This window comes from Leptopilina boulardi, unplaced genomic scaffold (genome assembly GCF_019393585.1).
Source record: "Leptopilina boulardi isolate dan_hultmark-lab unplaced genomic scaffold, ZJU_Lbou_2.1 LbouV2_273, whole genome shotgun sequence".
NCBI lineage: Eukaryota > Metazoa > Arthropoda > Insecta > Hymenoptera > Figitidae > Leptopilina > Leptopilina boulardi.
Window position 1 is genome coordinate 3534225 of NW_026137833.1, and position 23771 is coordinate 3557995.

The window sequence follows — 23771 nt, forward strand, 5'->3', positions numbered from 1 at the left end:
TTCCAATGATCAAGTTTTTTTTTGTTGAAATTTATATATATATATATATATATATCTGTGTGTGTGAACGGAAATTGATGCTACTTTTTTTTCCTTCATCTTCTACTTCTTCTTTTCATTAGAGAATATTTTTTGCTATACGCATTTTATGCGCACCAGTTTAAAGGAAGAAAACGTATATATATATATATAAAATTAAATATGTGGGAATCGATTCTTTTATTATATGTATATCTTTATAACTATATAGCCTACTTCTACTATATAGAAGATATTTTATTATATAAGATTTAGAAATTTATGAACATTATTATTATCATTGAATTTATTTTTTTAAAACATAACGATTTTAAAATTATTATTATTATAAATCTTCTATTTATTAAGTATTAAAAAAATTTTTAAATATTAAATCTTTTGCGGTCAATTTATTAAATTATTATATAATTAATGATTATTTTGTTGTAAGAACGTGTTATCCTGTTTGAAAAATATTTATCTAATGGAATCTCTTCCTTATAATGAAAAATGTATATCATTTTTATCATATATATATACTTATATCGAGATCTTAATATGTATTTTGCATAATGTAGTTCTAATAACAAGATTCCAAGAATCAATAATATTCTTTCGACAATACTATATTTTTTGTCAATTTATTACAATGGAAGACTTATTTTCTTAAATTATTAGTTATATTTTGTAATAATTTTTTCTAAATTTGAACTTTTTTTGTTTGTTGCAGGTGAGTTTAATTATTGTCATAAACGTCATCCAGATTGTGAGTAGTGGTAAAATTTTTTAAAATTATTATTTCCCTTTTTTGTCAACTAAATAATAATAATTGTTCTACTTAAAGCAGCAGATTCAATAAATGACTTGAATCCGCCATTTTGAAATTTGAATTCAGAGACCACAAAAACCCCTTAGTAACAAGTTTCAAATATTTCGGATAAATTTTCAAAAATATTTCCGCCATATTGGATCCGCCATTTTGAATTTTTAAAAACTAACTTCACATTCGTAATCAGTGACCCCAAAAACCCCTTATTAACAAGTTTCAACTAAATACGATGAATTTAAAAAGAATTGTCCGCCATATTGGAGTCGCCATTTTGAATTTTTGATAACTAATTTCTTATTTGTGATCAGCGACCCCAAAAACATCTTATTAACAAGTTTCAACTAAATACGATGAATTTTAAAAGAATTGTCCGCCATATTGGAGCCGCCATTTTGAATTTTTGAAAACTAACTTCTTATTTGTGATCAGCGACCCCAAAAACCCCTTTGTAACAAGTTTCTATTAAATTCGATTAATTTTAAAAAAAAATTCACGCCATATTAGGTCCGCCATTTTGAATTTTTGAAAACTAACTTTAGATTCGTAATCAGTAACTCCAAAATCCCCTTATTAACAAGTTTCAAGTAAATGCGATAAATTTAAAAAAATTCATCCGCCTTATTGGAACTGCCATTTTGAATTTTTGAAAACTAACTTCATATTCGCAATCAGCGACTCTAAAAATCCCTTTGCAACAAGTTTCAAGTAAATTGGATGGATTTTAAAAAAAATTATTACGCCATATTAGACCGGCCATTTTGAATTTTTAAAAACTAACTTCACATTCGTAATCAGCGACCCCAAAAACCCCTAAACACCATATGTGGTGTAATAATCCATTGAACCAAATTGAATCAAATAATTTTGTCCAGCAGCTATATAGATCTGCAAAAAAATTTTATCCAACAAATTCACTCAGATAGGAATAATTCAAAGGGAATAGTTCTTAAATCAAATAAGCATATTTCTGATCGAAATTAACGTGCAGTGATTCAATAAACGCATTACTGACCCGAACTCAATTAATTCCAAATCAATCGAATTGGAAAATTATAGATGAATAGTTATATATAAAACTCGAAACGAAATTAGAAAAAAAAATTCGTACAGTTTAATCTATATGTGACGCTCCAGAAGAAAAGCGACTTTAGAGGCAAAAAAATTTTAGGTTATGTATTACATAATTAAAGATAAATGTTTAATCAATGTAAAACTATAACTAAACATAACCTAAAATTTGTTGCCTCTAAGGTTCTTTTTATCGTGGAACGTCACACACATTTATATCGGTGGTAACTTGTTACACTGCAAGTGAATTAATTCGAGTGACACTTTAACTAAACGATGACGTGAGATGCGTAAAAAACAATATCAAGCCCACATGTGGTTTATCGCACTGCTCACGCAGTTATAGTTGAGTTGTGAGCGGTGTGTGATATCCCCTTATATATATATATATATTCTGGCCGCAGGCAAACCACACAGAATACGCAAAGTGGCGAATGGAAGGACATCCCTTATATATATTCCGTTAGTTTGCGACCCCTCATCTCTTTCCTTCGGTTTTTGGGGTTGAAGGGAAAATGGAGGGGAGGGGGAAACAGCGACCCTTGAGCCTCGGAAATAATTGTATTAGGTTATATCGCGCGCGGTCGACGAGAGTGACGCGCATTTGCTCGAGGGTGAGCAGACAATTCGCTTGCTTTGTTGCCAACAGTCATCGACACTTGCTGCATTTCAATTTCCGAATCGCACACATGCAAAAAAGAAATAAAAAAAAAAAATTCCAGTTAACTGCTCACGCGTATCAAATCTTGTTTCTAACATATGTCAAACAAAAAAAAAAAAAAAAAAATGTATGCGAATCAAAAATTCTTTTCATCAAAACTTATCAACTGTAGTATACAGTTACGACATTCTTGAAATTTTATTTTATAATTTTAATTTTTTTCTAGAATTTTGTAGCTTAGAAGCACCCTGCTTTAGTGATTTTATTGTTAAAATTAAAAGTTACTATAACGACTTTCGAGAAACTATTGTTCATTGGCCCTAAATATGCCAAATTCACAACTGGATAAATGAACTATTTTTTCTCAACTACCCAACCCTGCTAGATGAAATTTGAAAGGTTGCCATTGTCTCCAATCGACAAAATCTGTACTCGTCATTTGTCATAATTCTCATCAACTACCGCACCTTGCTCTAGTGAAAATTTAGTAACTTTTAATTTTAAAAAAGAAAGTCACTAAAATTTTACTAGAGCAGGGTGCAATAGTTGAAGAAAATTATGACAATCCACAAATGGCGAAAAAAAAAAATGTGATATAAATAAAAAAAACTTTTTTTTACTGAAAATGCAAAGAAATTTTTCTGCTATAAATACACATAATATTAATAAGGGATGTGTCATGTGTTACTGGCACAAAATTGTATAATGCGCATATAGGATATATATACACATTTTTTTTTGCACATTCCGCGTGTCCTTGGCGGTAGGTGCGCGTATAGTGGGTGCTGTGTGCAGTATATCACGAGTGAGAATAAATCAACGATGGGCGTAACAGACATCGAGAGACACCATAGAGGTTGGAAGGAAACCCGTCGTCTCTCGAAGCAACGCCTCGTTAGATTTATCGCTGTGACTCGTCTCCTCTAACTCCTATATACACACCTAAGCACAACACACGCCGGTTTGTTCGAGTTACCAATCTCTCTCTCTTGTATATATATATATATACAAAACCCCTTTATATAGGTATATTTAGATATCAAAGTCCGATGTAATTGGTATACTTCTCGATACGATCGAACGACGGGCAACGCTCTCTTTCTTTCTCTCTTTCTCTCGCAATACGGTTTTCAAAGATCTACGGATATCGCGCGTCCCATCCCTTGTTTCCCATGACCATTTCCTCATTCGAGGCAAACAAGAACACACGTGGCGACAAATCACAAACATGATGTTAACAATGTCCTTACACAAATCATTCTTTCCATTTATATATTCTGTAGTGCAGGAGAAATTTCTATATATGAACAGTATATATGGAAGAACAGTAGAATTAAATCTAAACTAGAAATTATTGAGTATGTAGCATTCTTCGAACGTTGACAGAAAATGTGACAATTTTTTTTAAACAGAATTAGTATTTAAAAGTTTTGGAACTACAACTATATTTGCGACATATTTATTTTCTATGTACAAATAGTGAAATTCAAGAAAAGTTGTAAGGGTTCGTTTATGACCTCCCCACTTCATGTACATCACCGAACGAAGGTCCTAAGGTCTGTATTCAGATAATTTGAAGCCAGTCCTCGTTTACCCGTTGTCAAAATAAAGCCTATACTATTTTTCATGCCAAAATTCCTTGTGTACATTTTATTTCTCTATCCAGTCTTTGCGCGTATATTCTCTGTATTAAGTTAATATTCTAACAAAAAGGTTAGGTTAGGTAGGAAGGTTAGGTTAAGAGAGATTAAGTAGGTTAGGTTGAATTGGGTTAGGTTAAGTTAGGTTAGGTTAAGGCCTGATCAGAATAGAAACGTAACCGGAATAATAAGTTAGAGAAGGACAAACAATATGTTCATTCTTCCGGTTGCGTTTGCGGTTACGATTCCGGTTACGTTTCTATTCTGCTCAGGCCTTTAGGTTTTCATATAGAATATTATCTATTTGACGGAACTTTGATTGGATATTGAAATTCCGTCCTAACGTTCGTTATGTAAACGGAAACCAAACCTTAACAGCGAGAATGAGTTAGAGAAGAACAATAATATATGCCTATCCTTCTCTATCTCATTCTACCGTTTACAATTGCGATTGCAATAGAAAATAAGCCTCCGAATATTTTTGCTCGGGAAAGTTTTTTCCAATCAAAATTCTAGTCCACCAAAAAAGTCTTCTAATATATATACTTCCGTCAAAGGGAAATTTCTGTAAAATGACAATTTAATACAAATTTCTATCGAATGTTATTATGGACTTTCAAAAAATGTCATTTTTCTAATATTTTGCCAAATTTCGAAAGAACTAAAATTCTAATCTTAATAGAATGATTGCATTATATATTTTTATCGCACTTATATCTGATTTACATCCTCTATATATATATACTTTTGTGTCACATACAAAAGGAATTACTTCATCTCCGATTATAATTTCAGTTCGTGTGTAATAAAGCTCACACAGTATAACACTATAACTGCGATACATGCAAAAGATAGGATATTTGCAAAAAAAAAAAAACATCCAGGGTGAATATTGCCATCATAAATTATATGATTTAACTGATCAAATCCGGTCTATTGGAAAAAAAATCGAAAGAATCTCATACTGATGCTGCTGCTCTTTATATATACTGATAGAATCTCAATTCGCAGTGAATTATTAAAAATTATTTGGATTATAATCTATACTTTATTTCCAAGTCACTAATTATCTGTATTATTATTATTATTAGAAACGTTTAACATTATCTTTTGAAAATAGCATTATAGCTATACATATAAAAACTCGTCTTCTGCAAATGCTTCTTGTTTGTTTTTATAAGTCACCTCGTCTCTCATTGTGATTTTTATCATTTAATTGCCTATTAACACCAAGAAAAGAGGAAATGAATTCTTTTTTCCATTTTGTTAATAGAAAATATTTGTTTTTTAAATTGATAGTACTAATCATAAATTAAAATTCCTTCCACGGATTTAAGGAATTTTTTTCTGTTTGTCTGGAAGCGACTGATTTAACATCAGTTTTTTCACTAATTCGCAGATTCGGAGACTAATGATGATAATGCACTGTATTTTTAAAATTAATTTTTCTTGCTAAAATTTAATGTGACTCATCAGTTGGTGGTTTAATTAAACTAATAATAGAATTGTAACTCGAGCCCTTGCGCAGAGTTAATAATAAGACTTCTACTATATACTGTTGGTTATCACCATCGCAGACTAGCTCTTTTCATCGAGCCCGGAAATGCATTATCTGTCCGGATTCACGTTTCCATTGTGTCATTCATATATATATATATATGAGAGAATCGAGAATCATCGCAGATTGACGCGCGTGCGTGTATATATCACTTTGCATGACACGTGCCTCAAACGTTTCACTTTCCTTGGAATTAAAACAACTCGATAACACATATATCTCATTATAATTTTTTAAAAAAAATTTTCTTTAAATCAAACAAGAGAATCTTATTGTTGATTCTTTGTTTTTCCCTCAGTATAAAATATAATTCATTTTTCAATTATTTGACTATTTTAACTTAATTCCGCCCACTATAAGAGGCAATACTTATGATAATTCTGTTAGTTTAATTCTGTCTTCTAAAATCAATTAGATATAAAATTTTACAATGAAAATTAGTTGAGATATATTTTAGAGTGATTGTATTTTTTTCATATATATACACAAAATGAGGTAGCAATTTAGTTGGACAATTAGAGACACGAAGGGCAAATTCTTGGTAGGACCCTTTAATTGTCTAGCTACTACACTTTTTTTTATCACAAGACTATATATATATAGTGAACGATGCGTGACAGTAAATCTGCAAGCAAAAACCATATCATGTGCGAGCGTGCAACAATCTTCAACTTCCGGTAGTGTGCTTTAAGTAATTATAACACCGAGAACTCAAAGTGCACGATAGTGGAGACCTCGAACATATTTGTATATATATACATGTGAGGTTAGCTATTAGGGATGAAGGAGGGGAATCTTCATGCAACACTCATTTATAAATTCCTCCGAAATATAGAAATTGTCTATCATCACCATAAACTGATTCAGTGTAAAATTGTACCATACAAACCTACAATTAAAGTCTTAAAGAGATTAGTTTCCTAAATAGTACAATTCAAAAACGTAACCCTCTAAGTATTTTACAGTATAGGATATGATTTTTAAAGATTTATATAAAATCACATGGATTTTTAGATTTACACTGCTATATCAAAAAATTGGATTGGGGAAATTAGAATCGTTTTATCTTAAACTCAATTGTTAACGTCAAAGGTAGCGATGATCCTCCTCGCTGAAGAAATAACACACTGGGAAATATTGTTTCTCATTATAGTCCAGAACCCTAGAGGATTATGACTACCATATTCTATACAGATAGCTATAGGGCCAGCGAAACTGGTTTTCTAACCATTATATATACCTCTTGGCATCGCGTCACGTCTCATATAAATACTATGGTGTAATATCGCCTTTATGGTTCAAGATGTACGTATAGACAAATTGTGAATTCACTTGAGAGTCACGAACAGATGTCCTCTTACCTTTATTGTCATTATTATTATCATCATCATCATCATCTTCTTCTTCTACATTGTTTTTCACATTATTTCCTTGGTATTCGAAAAATTATTACAGTTTTTATATTTATAATTTTACAATTAGTAAATTCCACAAGTTATGTTATTAGACTCGAAGGATTGATAATTGACAATTAGATTATCAATCTTTCAAGTCTGATAACCTAACTTGAAGGAATGATATAATTCTAAATCTGCTATAAGTCTAAATCTGCTATAAATCTACCAAATGGTGAACTTATTTCCTGATAAAAATATTACGAGTTATTGAAATTTCAAATCGTGGTCTAATTTCGACAAAACTGAATTTCCTATCTGGATTTTATTTTTCATCACTTTTTCCAGTTTGTCTTTGTCATATATGTACATATAAGAGGATCATGGCGCGTATAAAGTCAACAAGCTCTCTTTCTCTCTCTCTCTCTCGCGGTTTGAAATTAAATATGTAAAATCGCACACGAGAGTTAAATCGCTAAATATTCAACACGGATTTATTATACGAAAACACACGTTCCTTGATATTGGTTCACTTGACGCCTTGGTTTTTGTGGTTTGGGCAACCGACGTTTTAATTAGAATTTGGATAAGGCGAACATATATATATAGTTTTCGTTTGTTACTTCTGCGCGGGAATATCATATCGGTGTATATAACCACACACGTGAGGGTCAAGATTCGTTGAACCCTGACGCGGAGATAAGCCTCCTTCCTCCATGAAATTTCGCCTTTCTATGTTTCGCACCTATATATCCTTTTGGTATGTATATATATCTTATAAATGTTGTATTAGTATTATAAGGCCTTTGGCTACGGACAGCTCCATTAACGTTCACCGCGGGTAACCTAAACTGAACTGTGCGGGGCAGATACACTTCGCCTGCCTCGCACCAGACAGCAGCCGATGGAAGGTTACTGAAAGGATGAGAAGATTCGCGTGTTGGAATAAGCTATATGGTAAAATCTTATACCTTTGTGGGTATTTTCACTGCCTTTCTAGACTTCTTTTTCTTCTTCTTCTTCCTCTTTCTCTATCTCTTTCTCTGTAATCGAGAATTACAAGACAGAAAGAGAACCCCATGTTCCTCTCTTGCCAAGCACTGGATGGATGGATGGATAGATTCGCTAGCTCGTTATCGGAATCCCTCGAGCGAGTCTGACAGAAGCTCGATTCTCACCTTCACTTCCTGGGTCCTTTTTTATTTTAAGGGCACCATTTTCAAATATATCTTTCATTCTAATCTCATTTTTCACCATCGTTGAAATTATAACTGCAATGCAGAGCATGAGCACAAATCTCCTTTTTTTTCTTCCTTCTGCCTTATTAAACTTTCTATCCGAAAAAAAGTGATTATTTCGTAGGGAAATTTTTATGTGATGAAAATTTATAAAAGGACAGCGAGAGGGATTGCTACTGTCTATATATATGAAAGATAACGATTTTATCCGAGAGCCTTCTCCACTTAACCCAATCTACAAGGGAACAAAGAAACGTGAATTTCGCCAGTTGAAAATCGTGTTAGTTTCTCTTCTTATATTGTATAGATATATTATTGCGAGGAAGCAATCTGTCGCTGCCGAGAAACTTCCTTGCGGTGTGGCGGGATATAAAATATGCGTTGCTTACTCACAGCAAGAAAAGCCTTGGTGAAACCCTTTTCCCAGGCAAAACATTCCCCTTCAAAAATGATAATTCCGCGTCGTCGACGACGCTTTTTGATAGCCGCCGGAAGTGGCGAGAGTGCCTTTAAAAGTCAACGCTATATATACTGCTGTGTGTGTGTGAGCCTTCGAACGATCATCCGCCTCCGGTAATATCTTTTCGTTCCAAATTCTCCTTTTTTTTTCACTCTCCTCCTGCCTCATTTAATATAATCAAAATTTCAACAAAACTTTAAAGATAAGGGAAATTAGAAACTTTAAAAAAAAGTTCAGCGAATGGAACATTGAAAAATAGTGTTTTAAAATAAAAAGTAAAGGGAAAAAATATAGTTTTTAAATTCAATTGGGATGATTTTTCAATTTTGGCTCAATGAAGAAATATATATATGTATATAGAAAGGCCGCGAGAGTTGTGATATTTGAACACTGACATTTTCACCCCGGGGTTGATGCGGGCAACCCTTTTGGCGTTAGCACGTTCAATCACTCCATTGTCTCGACGGCGCTCGTTTTATGCCCGCGTCAACGCTTCATTATGGGGCCCCAGGTCCGGTCGACTTGGCTTCTATAGCATTCTCTCTCTCTCTCTCACTCTCCACGTGCATGCCACATTGTCTATTTCAAGAATATATTATGCGCCCACACGCACACTTTAGTTGTGTGTATACGAAACTATCATTCTCACATCTATAGAATCTCAAAAAAAAAAAATTAGCAAAATCAAAGTGAAATGGAATTGTTCTTATTCGATTATTTTGCCCTTATATGCGACTTAACCTAGATAAATTTATTCAAATACTTTTGTTTACATATTAAGTTTGACCAGTATTTATTCCCAAACAATTTGGAATGTTTTGCATTTGTTGTTTTAATTTAACGAAATTCGTTATCGCTTAGAATTACAGCACAGTATTAAATTCGCAAACAATTTGGAATGTTTTCCATTTCCTACTTTTTATTTCAGCAAAATATAACGAAATTCGTTATCGTTTAAAATTTATAGCACAGTATTTATCCACAAACAATTGGGAATGTTTTCCATTTCCTAATTTTTATTTTAGAAAAATTGGGAATATTTTCCATTTCCTAATTTTTATTTTAGAAAAATTGGGAATGTTTTCCATTTCCTAATTTTTATTTTAGAAAAATTGGGAATATTTTCCATTTCCTAATTTTTATTTTAGAAAAATTGGGAATGTTTTCCATTTCCTAATTTTTATTTTAGAAAAATTGGGAATATTTTCCATTACCTATAATTATTTTAGCAAAAATGTAATCAAATTCATAATTTCTTTCAAAGTTAAATAGTCCAGTATTTATACGGAAACAATTTGAAATGTTTTCCATTTCCTATTTTTAATTAAGAAAAATATAACGAAATTCGTTATAGAATTATAGAACATATAGTATTTAACCGCAAATAATTTTGGAATATTTTCCATTTGTTACTTTTTTGCATCTGTAAAATTACAAGAACACAATTCAATAAATAAGTTTAAAAAATTAACATATAGATGAACCCTGTTCACAATTAAGGCTGAAAAATAAATAAAAAAGTACAAAACAAAAAATATAGAGAGTTAATAATTAACAGTACTACAACACCATGTATATATACAATTCTTGTCAAAGTTGATAATGTTGAATAAGGCATTTGATTTAATTAACGAATTCGTTTAGTCCGTCAATAATTCGCAGGTTCAGTTTAAATTACAAGTTACAAAAGGGTGAGGGAGATCAATAGGTATATACATATATTGTGTCAGGATCACGCTGAGACTGGATATGTGGCCGGCCAATTAATTACGACATAAAGTCGCGCGCGCGCGCTTTCACACATACACACACCCGATTAATTACGTGCCGGACGATCGGCGAGCGCATAATTGACATTGTTGCCGCATTGTTACCAGTAACCACTGAATTTATCAATAGATTCCTCTTGCTGCCAGTGCACAACCCATGAATTCTCATCCCTTGCGTTAAAATTTTCATAGTTTCGCCCGAGATGGACGCGCGCAATAGTTGTACTTTGTAGTACATGCCACATCTCTATACAGAAACCGATAACTGCCCGCAATATTATTACAAAAGCGGGTCGTCCATTTAACAGCTTTCAAGTGTATTGGTCTAACCTAGTTGGATATTATATACACTTGTGTGTATGTGTGTCTACTCCCTAAAGTTCGGATCATAAAATTTGTTATTTACAAATTCCTATATAGAAAACTTCCGCACTACAATTTTCTTATGCTAAAAGTTTTGAAATTATCGATAATTTCCAAATCTGATCGATTTAGCTTTTCTCATTGTTATCTCTTGATAACCGAATCCCTAGGTTTATGATAAATAAAATTCTAGGTAAAAATTAAGAATGATGAAATTGAATAAAGATTAGTATTTGCACAAGCGGAAGTACAAAAGAAAATCAATATCAATGGAGGCTTTAGTTGACGATTAGATGTATGATGAAAACAAGACGAAGGACACAACGGTTGTACCGCAAATATGTGTAAATACACGGTTCCGGGTCGACCGCGCGCGGACGTGGTATATCGGATATCACAATATTGTGAGGAAGCGCCTTCTCGCGACATAATGGAGCACGGGCAATGATAATTATCATAACAACACGAGTATTTTAGAGCCGTGTCCTATCGGTGGTACGCATCAGGCGACACGCATGTATTTACCAGTTTCTAGGTGTTGTATGAACAAGCGTCCGTTTAGGGGGAAACATTGTCATGTTAATAGATGACAATGCCAATCCCATTACGAACTATAGGGTTACGTTTTGGTCTTCCATTGTTGATGGTGCTCTTTACAGCAGGTAAGGTCAACTTTTTTCTTTCATCATCATCATATCCTGAGAGAGGAGGACGTCATCCATTCTTTGGCCTATTGCATATAATTCTCCTCTCTCTCTGTTTTTCTATTACAATTCGCTACCTAAATCCTATTTCGTCTATCTTTTTTGATCTTCTATCTTTGTTTTCTTTTTTTTTCTACTCTTGACACGATCTCGCTCTGTCACCTTCCTTCTATTTCTCATGCTATCACGGACCGGTTTCGTGCCCGAGGCTAAATGTCAACAACGGCATAACGGCCCGGTTAGAGGATTACCCCGCGTCGTTGAGGGTAGCGCCCGCAGACAAAAGGTCGTGAACTTTCTATGTGTCATAATCCGTCTGAGAGGATGAGGGTTCCTTCAGTGTTGGAACGCCACTATTCTCACTTCACTTTCTGCAATTGCCGCAAAATTTTACTAATCTGTAAAATTCAATTCCTGAGATTTTTTAAATCCGCGCTGTATTATGATTTATTTTTCAGTTAATATTGGGAAAAAAAAATTGCCACCTACAAATCAGAATTTATATTCAAATGTTCAACTTTTGACGATGAACTTTGTAATTAAAAGACAATTAAATTATCATCTCTCGTTTTTGTTTTCAAAGTTTTATTATATGGTCTCCCTTTATTTTCAAACAACGCCGATGCGGTGTCTTTGTGAAAAAGACATTTGAATCTATCGCCTTAAGTTTGGGGGCGACGAATTCTACATCAAAAGTATAATAATCTCATAACAATACTTTAACTATCTTACTATTAATACTGATTGTAACCCTAAATCGCATTTCGATGACATTTGCAAAATAATTTTATTGTCAGAAAAGTAATTGTCATTGTAATTAATGTTCTTCTAAAAGAAAATCATTTATTTCTCTTATTAATTTCGATATTTTTAATTCTTTTGAATGATCATTTATTTTCTTTATTGTTCTTGAAAAAATATAATAAAATAAAATTTTTTCTCCTTTATATCTAGATCCCCATATATCAATTAGTTTCTTGGTATTGTCAATATTTAAATAATTAATAACAGTTCTCAACCTTGATAAATAATTCTACTATAATTTCTTATATATATTTCTGCAAAAATATTTATATACATTTCATAGGAATTTTATTTTATAGAATTTACCTATATCGTATATGTATATTTTTCTGATTTTTTATTTGTCTTTTAAGGTCTTCAAAGAAAATTTTTTACCCTACCAAAACTTACCTATTTCTAGATTGTGATCAAAACTGGACTGATTAAAAAATCTCTTCTTCGATTCCTACGAACTTAGATTTTTGTTTTGTCTTTTAAGGTTTTCAAAGAACAATTTTTGTCCCTATATATTTCACTTACCTTCTCTTAGTTATGAGCAGACCTGGATTGAAGCAAACACCTTCTTTAATTCCTTGAAAATCCCTCTAAAGGATATTTTACGGATTTTTAATTTGTCTTTTAAGGTTTTCAAAAAAAAAATTTTGCCCCTACCTTATATATTTAACTTACCTATTTCTAGTTCTGAACAGATCTGGACTGATGCAAAAAATCTCTTCTTCTATTCGTAGGAAATTCCTCTAAAGAATATTGTTCTAATTTTCGATTTTCCTTTTAAAATTTCCTCTTTATATATTGATCCACATAATTAGATTCCTGGAATTTTCAATATTTTATAATTAATTACACTTCTAAACCTTGATAAATAATTCTTAAAATAATTTCTAACATATTTGCAAAAATATTTATAAATTTTATAAAAATTTTATTTTATAAAATTTTACCTTTATATATGTAGAAAATAGAATAGATAAATGCTGATTAATTTTGCCATCTTAAAAATCTAATAGCACACATTGTATATTGTGATTCTAATTAGAGAATAAAATTACGGTATACAAGTTTTTTTCTGCCATTCACATTCGTGACGTTAAAAAGTAAAATCATGTAATTTACTAACCGCGGATATGTGCGAGAAATTATGATCCTTATAGAGGACACAATTATAATCAGAATCTAATGATCTCTGCCAAAAAACGCAACAACTATAATGAACTTCCTACTAAGCATTTGCCATAACCTTTTTGTATATATATATATATATATATATATATATGTATAACTATATCGTGCCTGACTTGTTCTTCTCCTGCGGTGAACATTTTTTTGTCGTTGTAAATTGTCGCAATCACTCGGTAGAAGAGTTGGTAAAAAAAAATTCGCCAACAGCTATTTTAGACAAACATTGCAGCTTCTTTGACTTTACTATTATATAGGAATATAGTAGCAAACAAAAAAAAAAAATTAAATCCTATCTCCTGCTTTAAATTGTTTCCTTGTTATTTTTTCTTGTATAAAATTTAAAAAGTTAACTTTTATAAAAATTATATATATATTTTATGAAAGTTATATTTAATTTTAAAATGAAAAATTTCTTTTAATTATATATTTAAAGAAGTATCGGAATTCAAAGGAATGAAAATAACTGCGTCGGACAAATTTGACATTTGGAACGAAAAATAATCGGCGGATTTTTGTCGTTGGGGAATGAATGAATGAATGTTAGGTCGAGACTGTATATGGAAAGAGGGCCACAGGATATAGGAATGAGAAAGGGCGGGGAATGAGACGCGAAATTCTTTCATGCCCTTCGGAAATGTCATATAGCTGTCGGGATTCGCGGAGGCAATATTTCACACCAGTAGGTCTTGTCTGTCCGTTAGTCCGTCCGTCCGTCTGTATTATCGCCTTTTTTTCCCTTCTCTATCTCTCTTGCTCTCCAAACACTTTACAAGAAGTTTTTTACGCGGAGTCTCTCGATCTTTAATCACAGCTCGACCTTCCATTGTCACAGTGACGTCACCTCCGACTCGCAAGGGTGCTCACAGGGGGTGCGCGCTTTGTGTGTCGTCGGGCGCTGATCCCTCTCCGCGTCATTTGTCTCCGCGGACGCCTTATTTGTACGCGCTCTCACACGAATCTCGACGTATGTAACTTTTGGTATTCAGTCAAAAAGAGAAAGAAAGAAAGAAAGAGGCAGGATTACATATTACATGGGTTAAAAGTTGAGTCAGCTTGTGAAAATTGCTTTTTCCTATATGTCGTCCAAATAAGAAAATCCCTAGTGAAATTTTTTTTTAAATTAATTACTCATATTTCTCATTTTCTAGGAAATTAGAAATTAATTTTTAAAAAAATAAACTTTCTATAAGTAATTGAATGAGAACTATGATAAAAGAAAAGAAGCAAGAGAATAATTCTCGAAGGACCGGTCCCGACCCTCTTTAAAAACCTTTCTATCTTTCTTTTTTTTTTGTAAAACTTACGCTGAACGAGCAAATCTGCACGCTTATCAGAAGGATTACCACTCCAAGTACATTGCCTGTGAGATTATCGTGTCCATGTAAAGCAAGTTTCGAGTTCGATATACGTGTGTCCCTCTCTCAGCAAACTTGTAATCTTGTACTTATCTTCGGCGATGAAATATACAAGACTTGTCTTGAATCGACCTTCTTCCGACCGCGTAGATCAGTCGTTGATCTAAGTATATCGGAAAGGAAGTCATTACCATTAAAAGCAGTGTTGTATAGTCCCGTTTACAGTTTTTCAGAAAACATGTCGCACCAGTTCAATTTTTTTTTTCCCCTCAAGAAATAAGGTTATAATTTCCGCTTTCATTATAGAAAATTTATTTAGTATATCAGTTATAAATTTTTAGATATATTTACATGACGTATATTCTATTTATCGAATTCCATAAATCAATAGAATATAGAGATGAAATTTTTTCTTTGAATTTAGAAATAGTTTTTAACTTGTAGAATCATAAAATAACAATTGCTATTCCCGTGATTCAAAAAGGAATATTAATTATTCCTTGTGTCATTTTTACATAGTAATCTCGACTCTTGTCAATGAATCATAACAAGCAACTTAACAGCATCATTATTCCATTCGGAGAAAATCGATTATCGATGCCAACTAGTCTTTATATATGTGAAAAATGATTCTAATCTCCCTAGCATTGCGATACAGGTGTCAATGGACTGTCACGTTTTTTTGATGATATATCGAGTAACTCGTTATCGATTCCAATAGGGAGAGGGGGGGGAGTAAAAATCAAAAGAAATGATTCCAATCTTAAACCAACGATGATGACCGTTAACGTCACTTTGCGCAATGGGGGGGCGTCATTTTTTAACGATCTCCAGTTTGTTTTCTTTTCATTCAAGAGTGTGGCGAGAAACGAGGGCTATATAAGAGTGTGTGCGATTATTAAGTACAAGACGGATCTCAACTCGTCAGGTTTTCAAAGAGTGGCCTCTCTCGAAGTATGCACCACACATGCTTTATATATATATATATAAAAAAAAGAAGCATAAGAGAAGCAAGTTAAGATTGGTTAATTTATGGTGGTACCCAGTCAACAAGGCGCCATGGCATTTAGCGGTTAACGCATGCAGATATATAGAGGGTCGCTTGTCAAGGGGAGGGGAACACTATATAACAGGGGGGTAAGAGGTAGGCTAAAGAGACGCCACTCAACAGAATTATTTGAATTGATGTGGAGAATTGAAGCTGACGACATCTAAGAGACAATCCGGCATTTTGTTTATTGGTCGCGCGTTGGCGGATTCCTTACGATCTACTTTAATTGAACCTCGTCAATCGCGATTTAAACAATAATATATCTTCATTGATTCGTTGGAAATTCCTTTAATGGATATTTCTTGGATTTTGTTTTGTCTTTTAAGGTTTTCAAAGAACAATTTTTGGCCCTATATATTTCACTTACCTTCTCTTAGTTGTGAGCAGACCTGGATTGATGCAAAAAATCTCTTCTTCGATTCATTGGAAATTCCTTCAACGGATATTTCTTAGATTTTGTTTTGTCTTTTAAGATTTTCAAAGAACAACTTTTGGCCCTACCTTACATATCTAACTTACCTATTTTTAGTTGTAAGAACTCCTTTTTCCTCTTCTTATACCTTTCCAATTTTTATAGTTATGAGCAGAACATGATTGTGTATTGTAATTGAACTGAAAAAAAACAAAAGAATATAATAGTTAAGTCACATATATAAATGTACGTATATACAGTAAGAAAGTTAAGTAAGGGAGGAGGCACGCGGGAAAATGCAAATTGCATTATTTCCATACGTACATGTAATGGGCTATTACGCGCACGTGGCTACCACAAAGGAATCCGACTCTCTTTACGAACGTATGTACGTGAAAGCTTGCGTTAGAAGATGTAGCGCGTGCCCGACATTATAAGTACATTGCGCCAATGATACGTCGTTCCTGTGGCTTCCACCGCAAACAAAATTCACCCTCCACACATATATATATATATATATATAGGATGACTTACTTTTGTATATTGACGCCCCATGATTTTTCACGGTCGAACTCTGCTCCCAGCGCGCGCATACTTAAACACCATCTCTCCTGAGATTTCTCTCCTTTCAGTGAGGGATTTTTTTTTATTGACAAGGGGACAAATTGGAGGAGTGCCTTTTTATTTTGCTCAATCTCACAATTTCCATGTGGCAATATTTCATTCCAAATTCTGAAAAGGAAAGAAAATTTATTTATTTTAAAAATATTAACTCTAAAAACTTATATATATCAATTTCTTAGAATACTTAAGTATTGATTGCTTTAATTTCTGGGAATAATAATCAAGTGTGCTGCGACAATTTAGAATCATTCATTGCGAGCGAAACAAAAGGTCAAGAAATCCAAATACTGTTTTATATACAGACATAAATCTTGACGGAATAAGTCTACTTAATATGCGGGTCAGACACACGTAGAGGGTTCCCAACTAAGAATGAAAAAATTTATGAAAATAGAGGACAAGGCAAGACGCATTCAAAGATCAACAAAGTCTCTGTGTCTTATCATATTATCCTCGCAATTTTAACTCAAGATGTTATATATATATATTACAATTTATAATTAAATCACGTACTTTGTTTCTTTTTTAAGAAAAACAATAAAATTACGTGAATTATAATAATAACAATTATCCAAGAAAAAGGAAAGGTGTCACGAGAAAAGAAATAATCGTGGGAATGGCAAAAAAAAAAATTCAGTTTTAGATTAGTCTGACACCTGTGTATGTATGTCTAGTTGGCACGCATTCTAGCGCGCGCGAGTTTCAATGACTGCGTGTCTGTTGCCCGAGGCATCTTGCGGTGAACCTCACTAGGGGGATAAAATACCCCCATCACCATTTTCTCCTCACCCGAGCAGTGAACGTAAAGCCACATTAACGTTTAATTTCTCCCTTCATCCGGTCACCCTCTCTCACCATTCTGCTCGCTCTGATTGCTTGCACCAACACTTTTTTATCATCATCCTTTGACTTCTCGACGAAATAATTAACGCGTTGATAAAATGTCATAGTCTCCCTTCACAATTCATTTGCTCAATCAGTCTCGAACAATTCTTTTTTTGTGTTCGGGAGTTAAACTTCGGAGATCAATCTCTCCATTTGAAATAAACTTTCTGTTTATAGAAAAAAGAAATAGAAGCTGAAAATAAAATTTAAAAGTAATTTGCTAATTATTGATTATTAATAGGAAACTTTTCTTTTTTTTTTGTTACAGATGCATGTGGTCTTTCGGATGTGGCACATATTGAATCACTGCAGGAAAAATCGCAATGTGCTTTGGAGGAATATTGCCGAACGCAATATCCAAATCAGCCAACGAGGTTTGGAAAATTATTACTTCGATTACCATCGTTGAGGACAGTATCATCGCAGGTGATTGAACAACTATTCTTTGTGAGGCTCGTGGGTAAAACTCCAATAGAGACACTTATAAGAGATATGCTCCTCAGTGGTAGTAGCTTTAATTGGCCTTACATGTCCACAATGTGACACTCTGTCTGGCGGCAGTTAGCTTCCGCATAATATCACTGTACCTCGATGCACGGCCCAGCTGCTTCTTTTGGTAGCGAAATCAGAGGATCCCACGAGATTTGAAGCCTGTGATCATCATGAATACTTCATAGAAGAGCCCTGGAGGAACAACTTTTTGCGCACTACGATATCAACGAATCTTCTCTCTCTCTTTCTTTCTCTCTCGCAAAAGACCTTCGTTTCCTTTAGATAACAGTTAAAACGATCAGAAAATGCTAACGAGAAACATGTAATTATCGCTTCCGGAAGTACGTTCAACTCTTGAACACGAAATCGTTCAACTTGTTCTTGATTTCAAAACCTTTTGTTTCTTATTCTTCTTTGTCTGAAATATAGAGAATTTCGATAAATTTAAATGTAATTTTTTTCCTTATTGTCAAAATTACAAAACGAAGATTTATTTTGAATATCATTTTTTGATTGGAAATAAATTTTTAGACATTAAATAGCGCTATATATATAAAACCAGGTGCTTCCTGTGTGTGTGTGTGTTATACAAGGTACCGTTTTGCTCTCTCGTGAAAGTTACTGTTTAAGAGGGCGGAGATATGTCTTAAAAGAGTGTAAGATAATAAAGTCGTCGTTTATTCAGAATCAGGGGCGCCAAGTGGTCCGACAGTCTTGAAGAGAGGAACACCGCTGGGCGTTAAAACTTGGAACTCGTAGCGAACTAGCAATCGAATGAGTGAGAGAGAGAGAGAGAAAAGAGAGAAGAAATGAGACCGTGATCGTGGTGTGAAGAAATCATAAATTAGCATTTATAATCAGTTAGGTCCACTATATATAAATATATCTCTCTCTTAAATCGATTTGTGCGTCAAGCATTTATCGAACACTTCAAAAGTCACTTTATATTATATATAGTCACTCAAATCAGTTTTAAAAATTATTTTTTTAATGGAAAATCTTCAAATTTTAGATTCTTAAATTAGTCGAATTTATTATCTGACGCGCACTGAAGAAAGATATAACTAAGAATAGGAAAAAAATTATAGTTTATAAAAATGCAATTGCACAACGATTTTTGATTTTACATTAAAAAAAAAAAAAAAAAAAAATTAAGGTTGAAAAATAAACAGAATATAATTCGTTTTAGATACCTTTCTTCAGTGCGAATTCTAATCATTGCAGTAAAGTGCAATAAAAATTCTGATTAAAATGTTATTTACCTCCTTCTTTTTTTTTTTGCTAATATTATACTCTGGTTATATATTTACGAATATTATGTTAATTGCGAAATTTAAAAAAAGGAAAGGCGCCAAAAACATTTAAAAATTACGAAAATAGTGCGCAAAATACTCAACACTTATTTGTGGATGCGGCCAGTGTTTACTTCGAGTTACCTGTTGCTTCGTATATTATATTTTCTGTATTATTTGTATAAAAAAAATGTGGGAAAAAAAAAATAATGAACGAAATGTTTTCCCCCAGTTAAAAGTCTCTTTTATTTGCAATATAATGAAAAATAAATTAATTTTCAAATCTACGATCCTCGCACTGTTCATCGAAAGTGATATATATTGTATAATGCACGTTTGTATAAATTTGTGAAGCGACTATTTTTATATTATTTATTTTTTAAATTTCTACGTTGGAGAAAATTGTTGTAAACTCTCAATCTTTATAATTATTATTATTATATTTAACAGATTCTTTGTGACTGTCATTAGGAAACGAAGAATCCATGTGCGACACGATTACTTATTTTCTATTGCGTTATTATTGTTTTTTTTTTTTTTTTTAAAGTTTATTAAAAGGCTGCATCAGTCTTATACTCGATTTCTTAGCTCTCTATCGACGATGTCAACTCTCGTCGCTAAAAAAAAAATTTATTACATTAGTCAAAAATTAATATAAATTAATTGTTTTCTTTTTATATATAAAAATTGTATGTATGCGACGAAAGAATTTATTGAGTAATTTTTTAAATAAAGCTTTGAATCATTAACAAAGAAAATTATTTCAAAAGAAACGGTTTTTAAACATTTTTGATGTTACATTGGATCAGAGTTGGGAAAGAGAGTGAAAAAATTTCTGATTGGTTGATAATATTTCGTGAGCCAATCAGAAATTTTCGATGCTTAGCTACCCAACCTGAAGAAACTAACCTCAAAATGATTTTTTCTCTCCGCTTCTTTTGTGATAAAAAAAAATTTTTTAAATCGAAATTTAAACGACAATATTTATAAAAAAAAATCCACCCAATTTTATCGTGTTTAGATTTAATAGTAGAATTTCTTTTTAAATAAAAAAAAAAGAAGTCTCGATAACTTTTTTAATGATATCATTATATACAATGTAAATTTGACGTATTAGTGCCATCTCAATTTTTTTTAACACGGCCTACATATATATACATAGTCATACATATATAGCTAGGACAATAGTTGTGAACAATAATTTTTTATATTTAATATTATTCTGGCCGTTTTTTTTAAAGTATAAATCGATTTTTTTTGAAAAATTTAATTTTACCTTTTTTAATTGTGTTTTAATAATTAAGGAGCGTCCACAATAAAAGGTAAATCTTTTCGGGCGATGAGGCACATAAATATATATTTTTTTGATCGAAAAGTATGTCATCAACGCAAAAAAAAAAAATTATAATTGTAATGAAAACTGTAGTTCTACCTAGAGAGAGAGAGAGAGAGAGAGAGAGAGAGAGAGAGAGAGAGAGAGAGAGAGAGAGAGAGAGAGAGAGAGAGAGAGAGAGAGAGAGAGAGAGAGAGAGAGAGAGAGAGAGAGAGAGAGAGAGAGAGAGAGAGAGAGAGAGAGAGAGAGAGAGAGAGAGAGAGAGAGAGAGAGAGAGAGAGAGAGAGAGAGAGAGAGAGAGAGAGAGAGAGAGAGAGAGAGAGAGAGAGAGAGAGAGAGAGAGAGAGAGAGAATGATAAATCATCAAAAATGATGATTATGAATGAAAAAAAAATACTTTGTGATATGTGCACGTCAAAATTTTAATCCACTTTTTCGAGACGGTGCTTTTTCTACTTTATAAATATTGTAAAATATCAACAAAAAAAAAAAATTCGACACTTTGTATAGGGTTATTTAATGATGATAGAAATTTGAACACTATATTATATATATAAATATATTATATATAAAATATTAAATGTGGCAATTTCGAGCTAGTTACTTATAGTAAAGCACTTTTAGGGAATAAAAATGGGATCTTTGTAATGATTTAAAGCAGCGGTCGTTTCTTAATAATAATTAAAAAAAATGCGGATTCTTGTAAAAAGAGATATACCTTCTAACATACAATCAAAATTTAAAAAAAAATTTTTTTGCTAAATTATACAAGCTCAAAGGAGTAAAAAATTTTCTCATTTATTGTAATTGTAATTTTTTTTTAAAATAATTTAAAATGTTGATGAAGGAATCTTTTTGCGAAGACAGTTGCTCAGAAAACTCAAAAATGTATTATAAAATATCAAAAAAAAAAAAAAAAAAAAACGTCTGTTGTAAGTAGGTTACAAAGATACTATAAATAGTTATGTATAAAGATGTGAACATTTTTGTATAAAAGTTGTACATAATTAATATATATATATATATAAAAATGAATATAAAAATAAAAATATATATATATAAATTGCAAAAAATGATGAATATATAAATAAAGTAAATGAAATAAAAAAAATTGTGTTTTATTGACTAATGACAATAACCTTTTTTTATCTTTTATATTTAAATATGTAACACGCTTTGTGACAAAAAATTTTAGATTATTTTTGTCACTTTCAAAGTGAAAATAAACATAAAATTAAAAATTAACGTTTAATTGAGATAAAACTATCACTAAACATAACCCATAATTTTTTGCGTTATTACTGAACAGACAACAGTTAAAAACAATTTTTAATGAATTTATTCAAGTAAGAAAATACTTTTTCCTTGCTTGGAAAAATGAGTCTCATTTTTTTTTTGTCAAGGGGAATTAGAAATTGATATAGTTAAAAAAATATTTTAATGAAGTTATTCGACTAAAAAAATTTTTTTTTCCTACTTCCTAACAAGACCTAAGAAAACTGAACATGAAACACACAATCTTGATAATAGAAACTCTATAATGTAAAACGTCCCCTGTAGTGCGCCACCGACGGTTAATAAAAAACGCGGGAAATTTAAAAGTACATTTCAATAGAAACTTTTTATATTTTTTATTTAATTAATTAAAATTGTTAATTTAAATATTTAATGAATTAAAATAACTAAAAATTATTCATAATTTAAAAAAAATCGAAAAAAATTTTTAAAAAAACGTTTACATATATAAATAGAAGAATTGGGATAAATCTTGAGAATTGAAAAAAAGGAGTGGAAAAAGGTAGTACATCATTATTAGATTGAGTGTGCTTTTCTTTTTCTTTTTGTCGTCGCTGTCAAACCGTCTCTTGTGTCTTGGACTTGAAAAGGATGCAAAGTGAAGAAAATGAATGGCAAAAAAGGAATGGAGGGAGGTTGCTTACCAAAGACCTTAGGGTCGCGATCGCAGACAGAGGCATCGCCGTCACGTCGGGCCAGAAATCACTCGCTGCGTCAGGGAAATTCGTTCGCCAATTGTTTATATTGAAATACACTCGTGCAGGAATGCCCGGCGGTCTAAGGAAGTATTCGAAAAAGAAGAGCGAGAGAGAGAGAGAGAGAATGAAGGAGTGAAAAGGGGAAAGGGGGGGTATGCCAAAGCGACCACAAGCCAAAGGCTCGTTGCACACTATCCGATTTGTGTCGGACGGCAAAAAATCGGACGACAAAAAATTTTCAGTGGACTGAAAAAGTAAATAGGGCTTTGCACACTTTCCGATTTAAAATCGGACCGACAAAATGTCGTTGTGCTGCCGGAAGAATCGACTACAACGTCCGACTGTCGGATGATGTCGTCAAAGCAGTCTCTTATGAAAAGCAATAGATGCTTGCATACTATCCGACAATTTGTCGTCCGATGTTTATATAATCAGGTAGTTTTTCCAATTCTACGTGACTCTATTAGAAAAATTTGAATTTTCTTATTTGTTTATAACAATTTGTGTAAACAAAGTAATTTTTTAAACAATATATAATTTAAATTTTTTTTCTAAACCATAGAGGTAAAATACTCTCTGATACTGAACAGCTTTCAGAAAAGATATGTTTGTTAACTCCATAATTAAAATATCATTAGGCTCATAGAT

The 23771-nt window shown here is 32.2% G+C and overlaps 2 protein-coding genes across 3 annotated transcripts in view; one reads left to right on the forward strand and one right to left on the reverse strand.

Annotated features, from left to right (window-relative positions):
* LOC127281591 (COUP transcription factor 2) overlaps positions 1-21321 on the forward strand; it is a 120050-nt gene extending 98729 nt beyond the window's left edge. For both annotated transcript variants that reach the window (XM_051305362.1, XM_051305363.1), the window contains exon 4: positions 18281-21321. In XM_051305362.1, the coding sequence (XP_051161319.1) occupies positions 18281-18555 (275 nt within the window). In that variant the 3' untranslated portion in view covers positions 18556-21321. The remainder of the gene's footprint in view (positions 1-18280) is intronic.
* The window catches only part of LOC127281584 (uncharacterized), a 210881-nt gene that overhangs the window by 4547 nt on the left and 182563 nt on the right, over positions 1-23771 (reverse strand). The window lies entirely within an intron of this gene.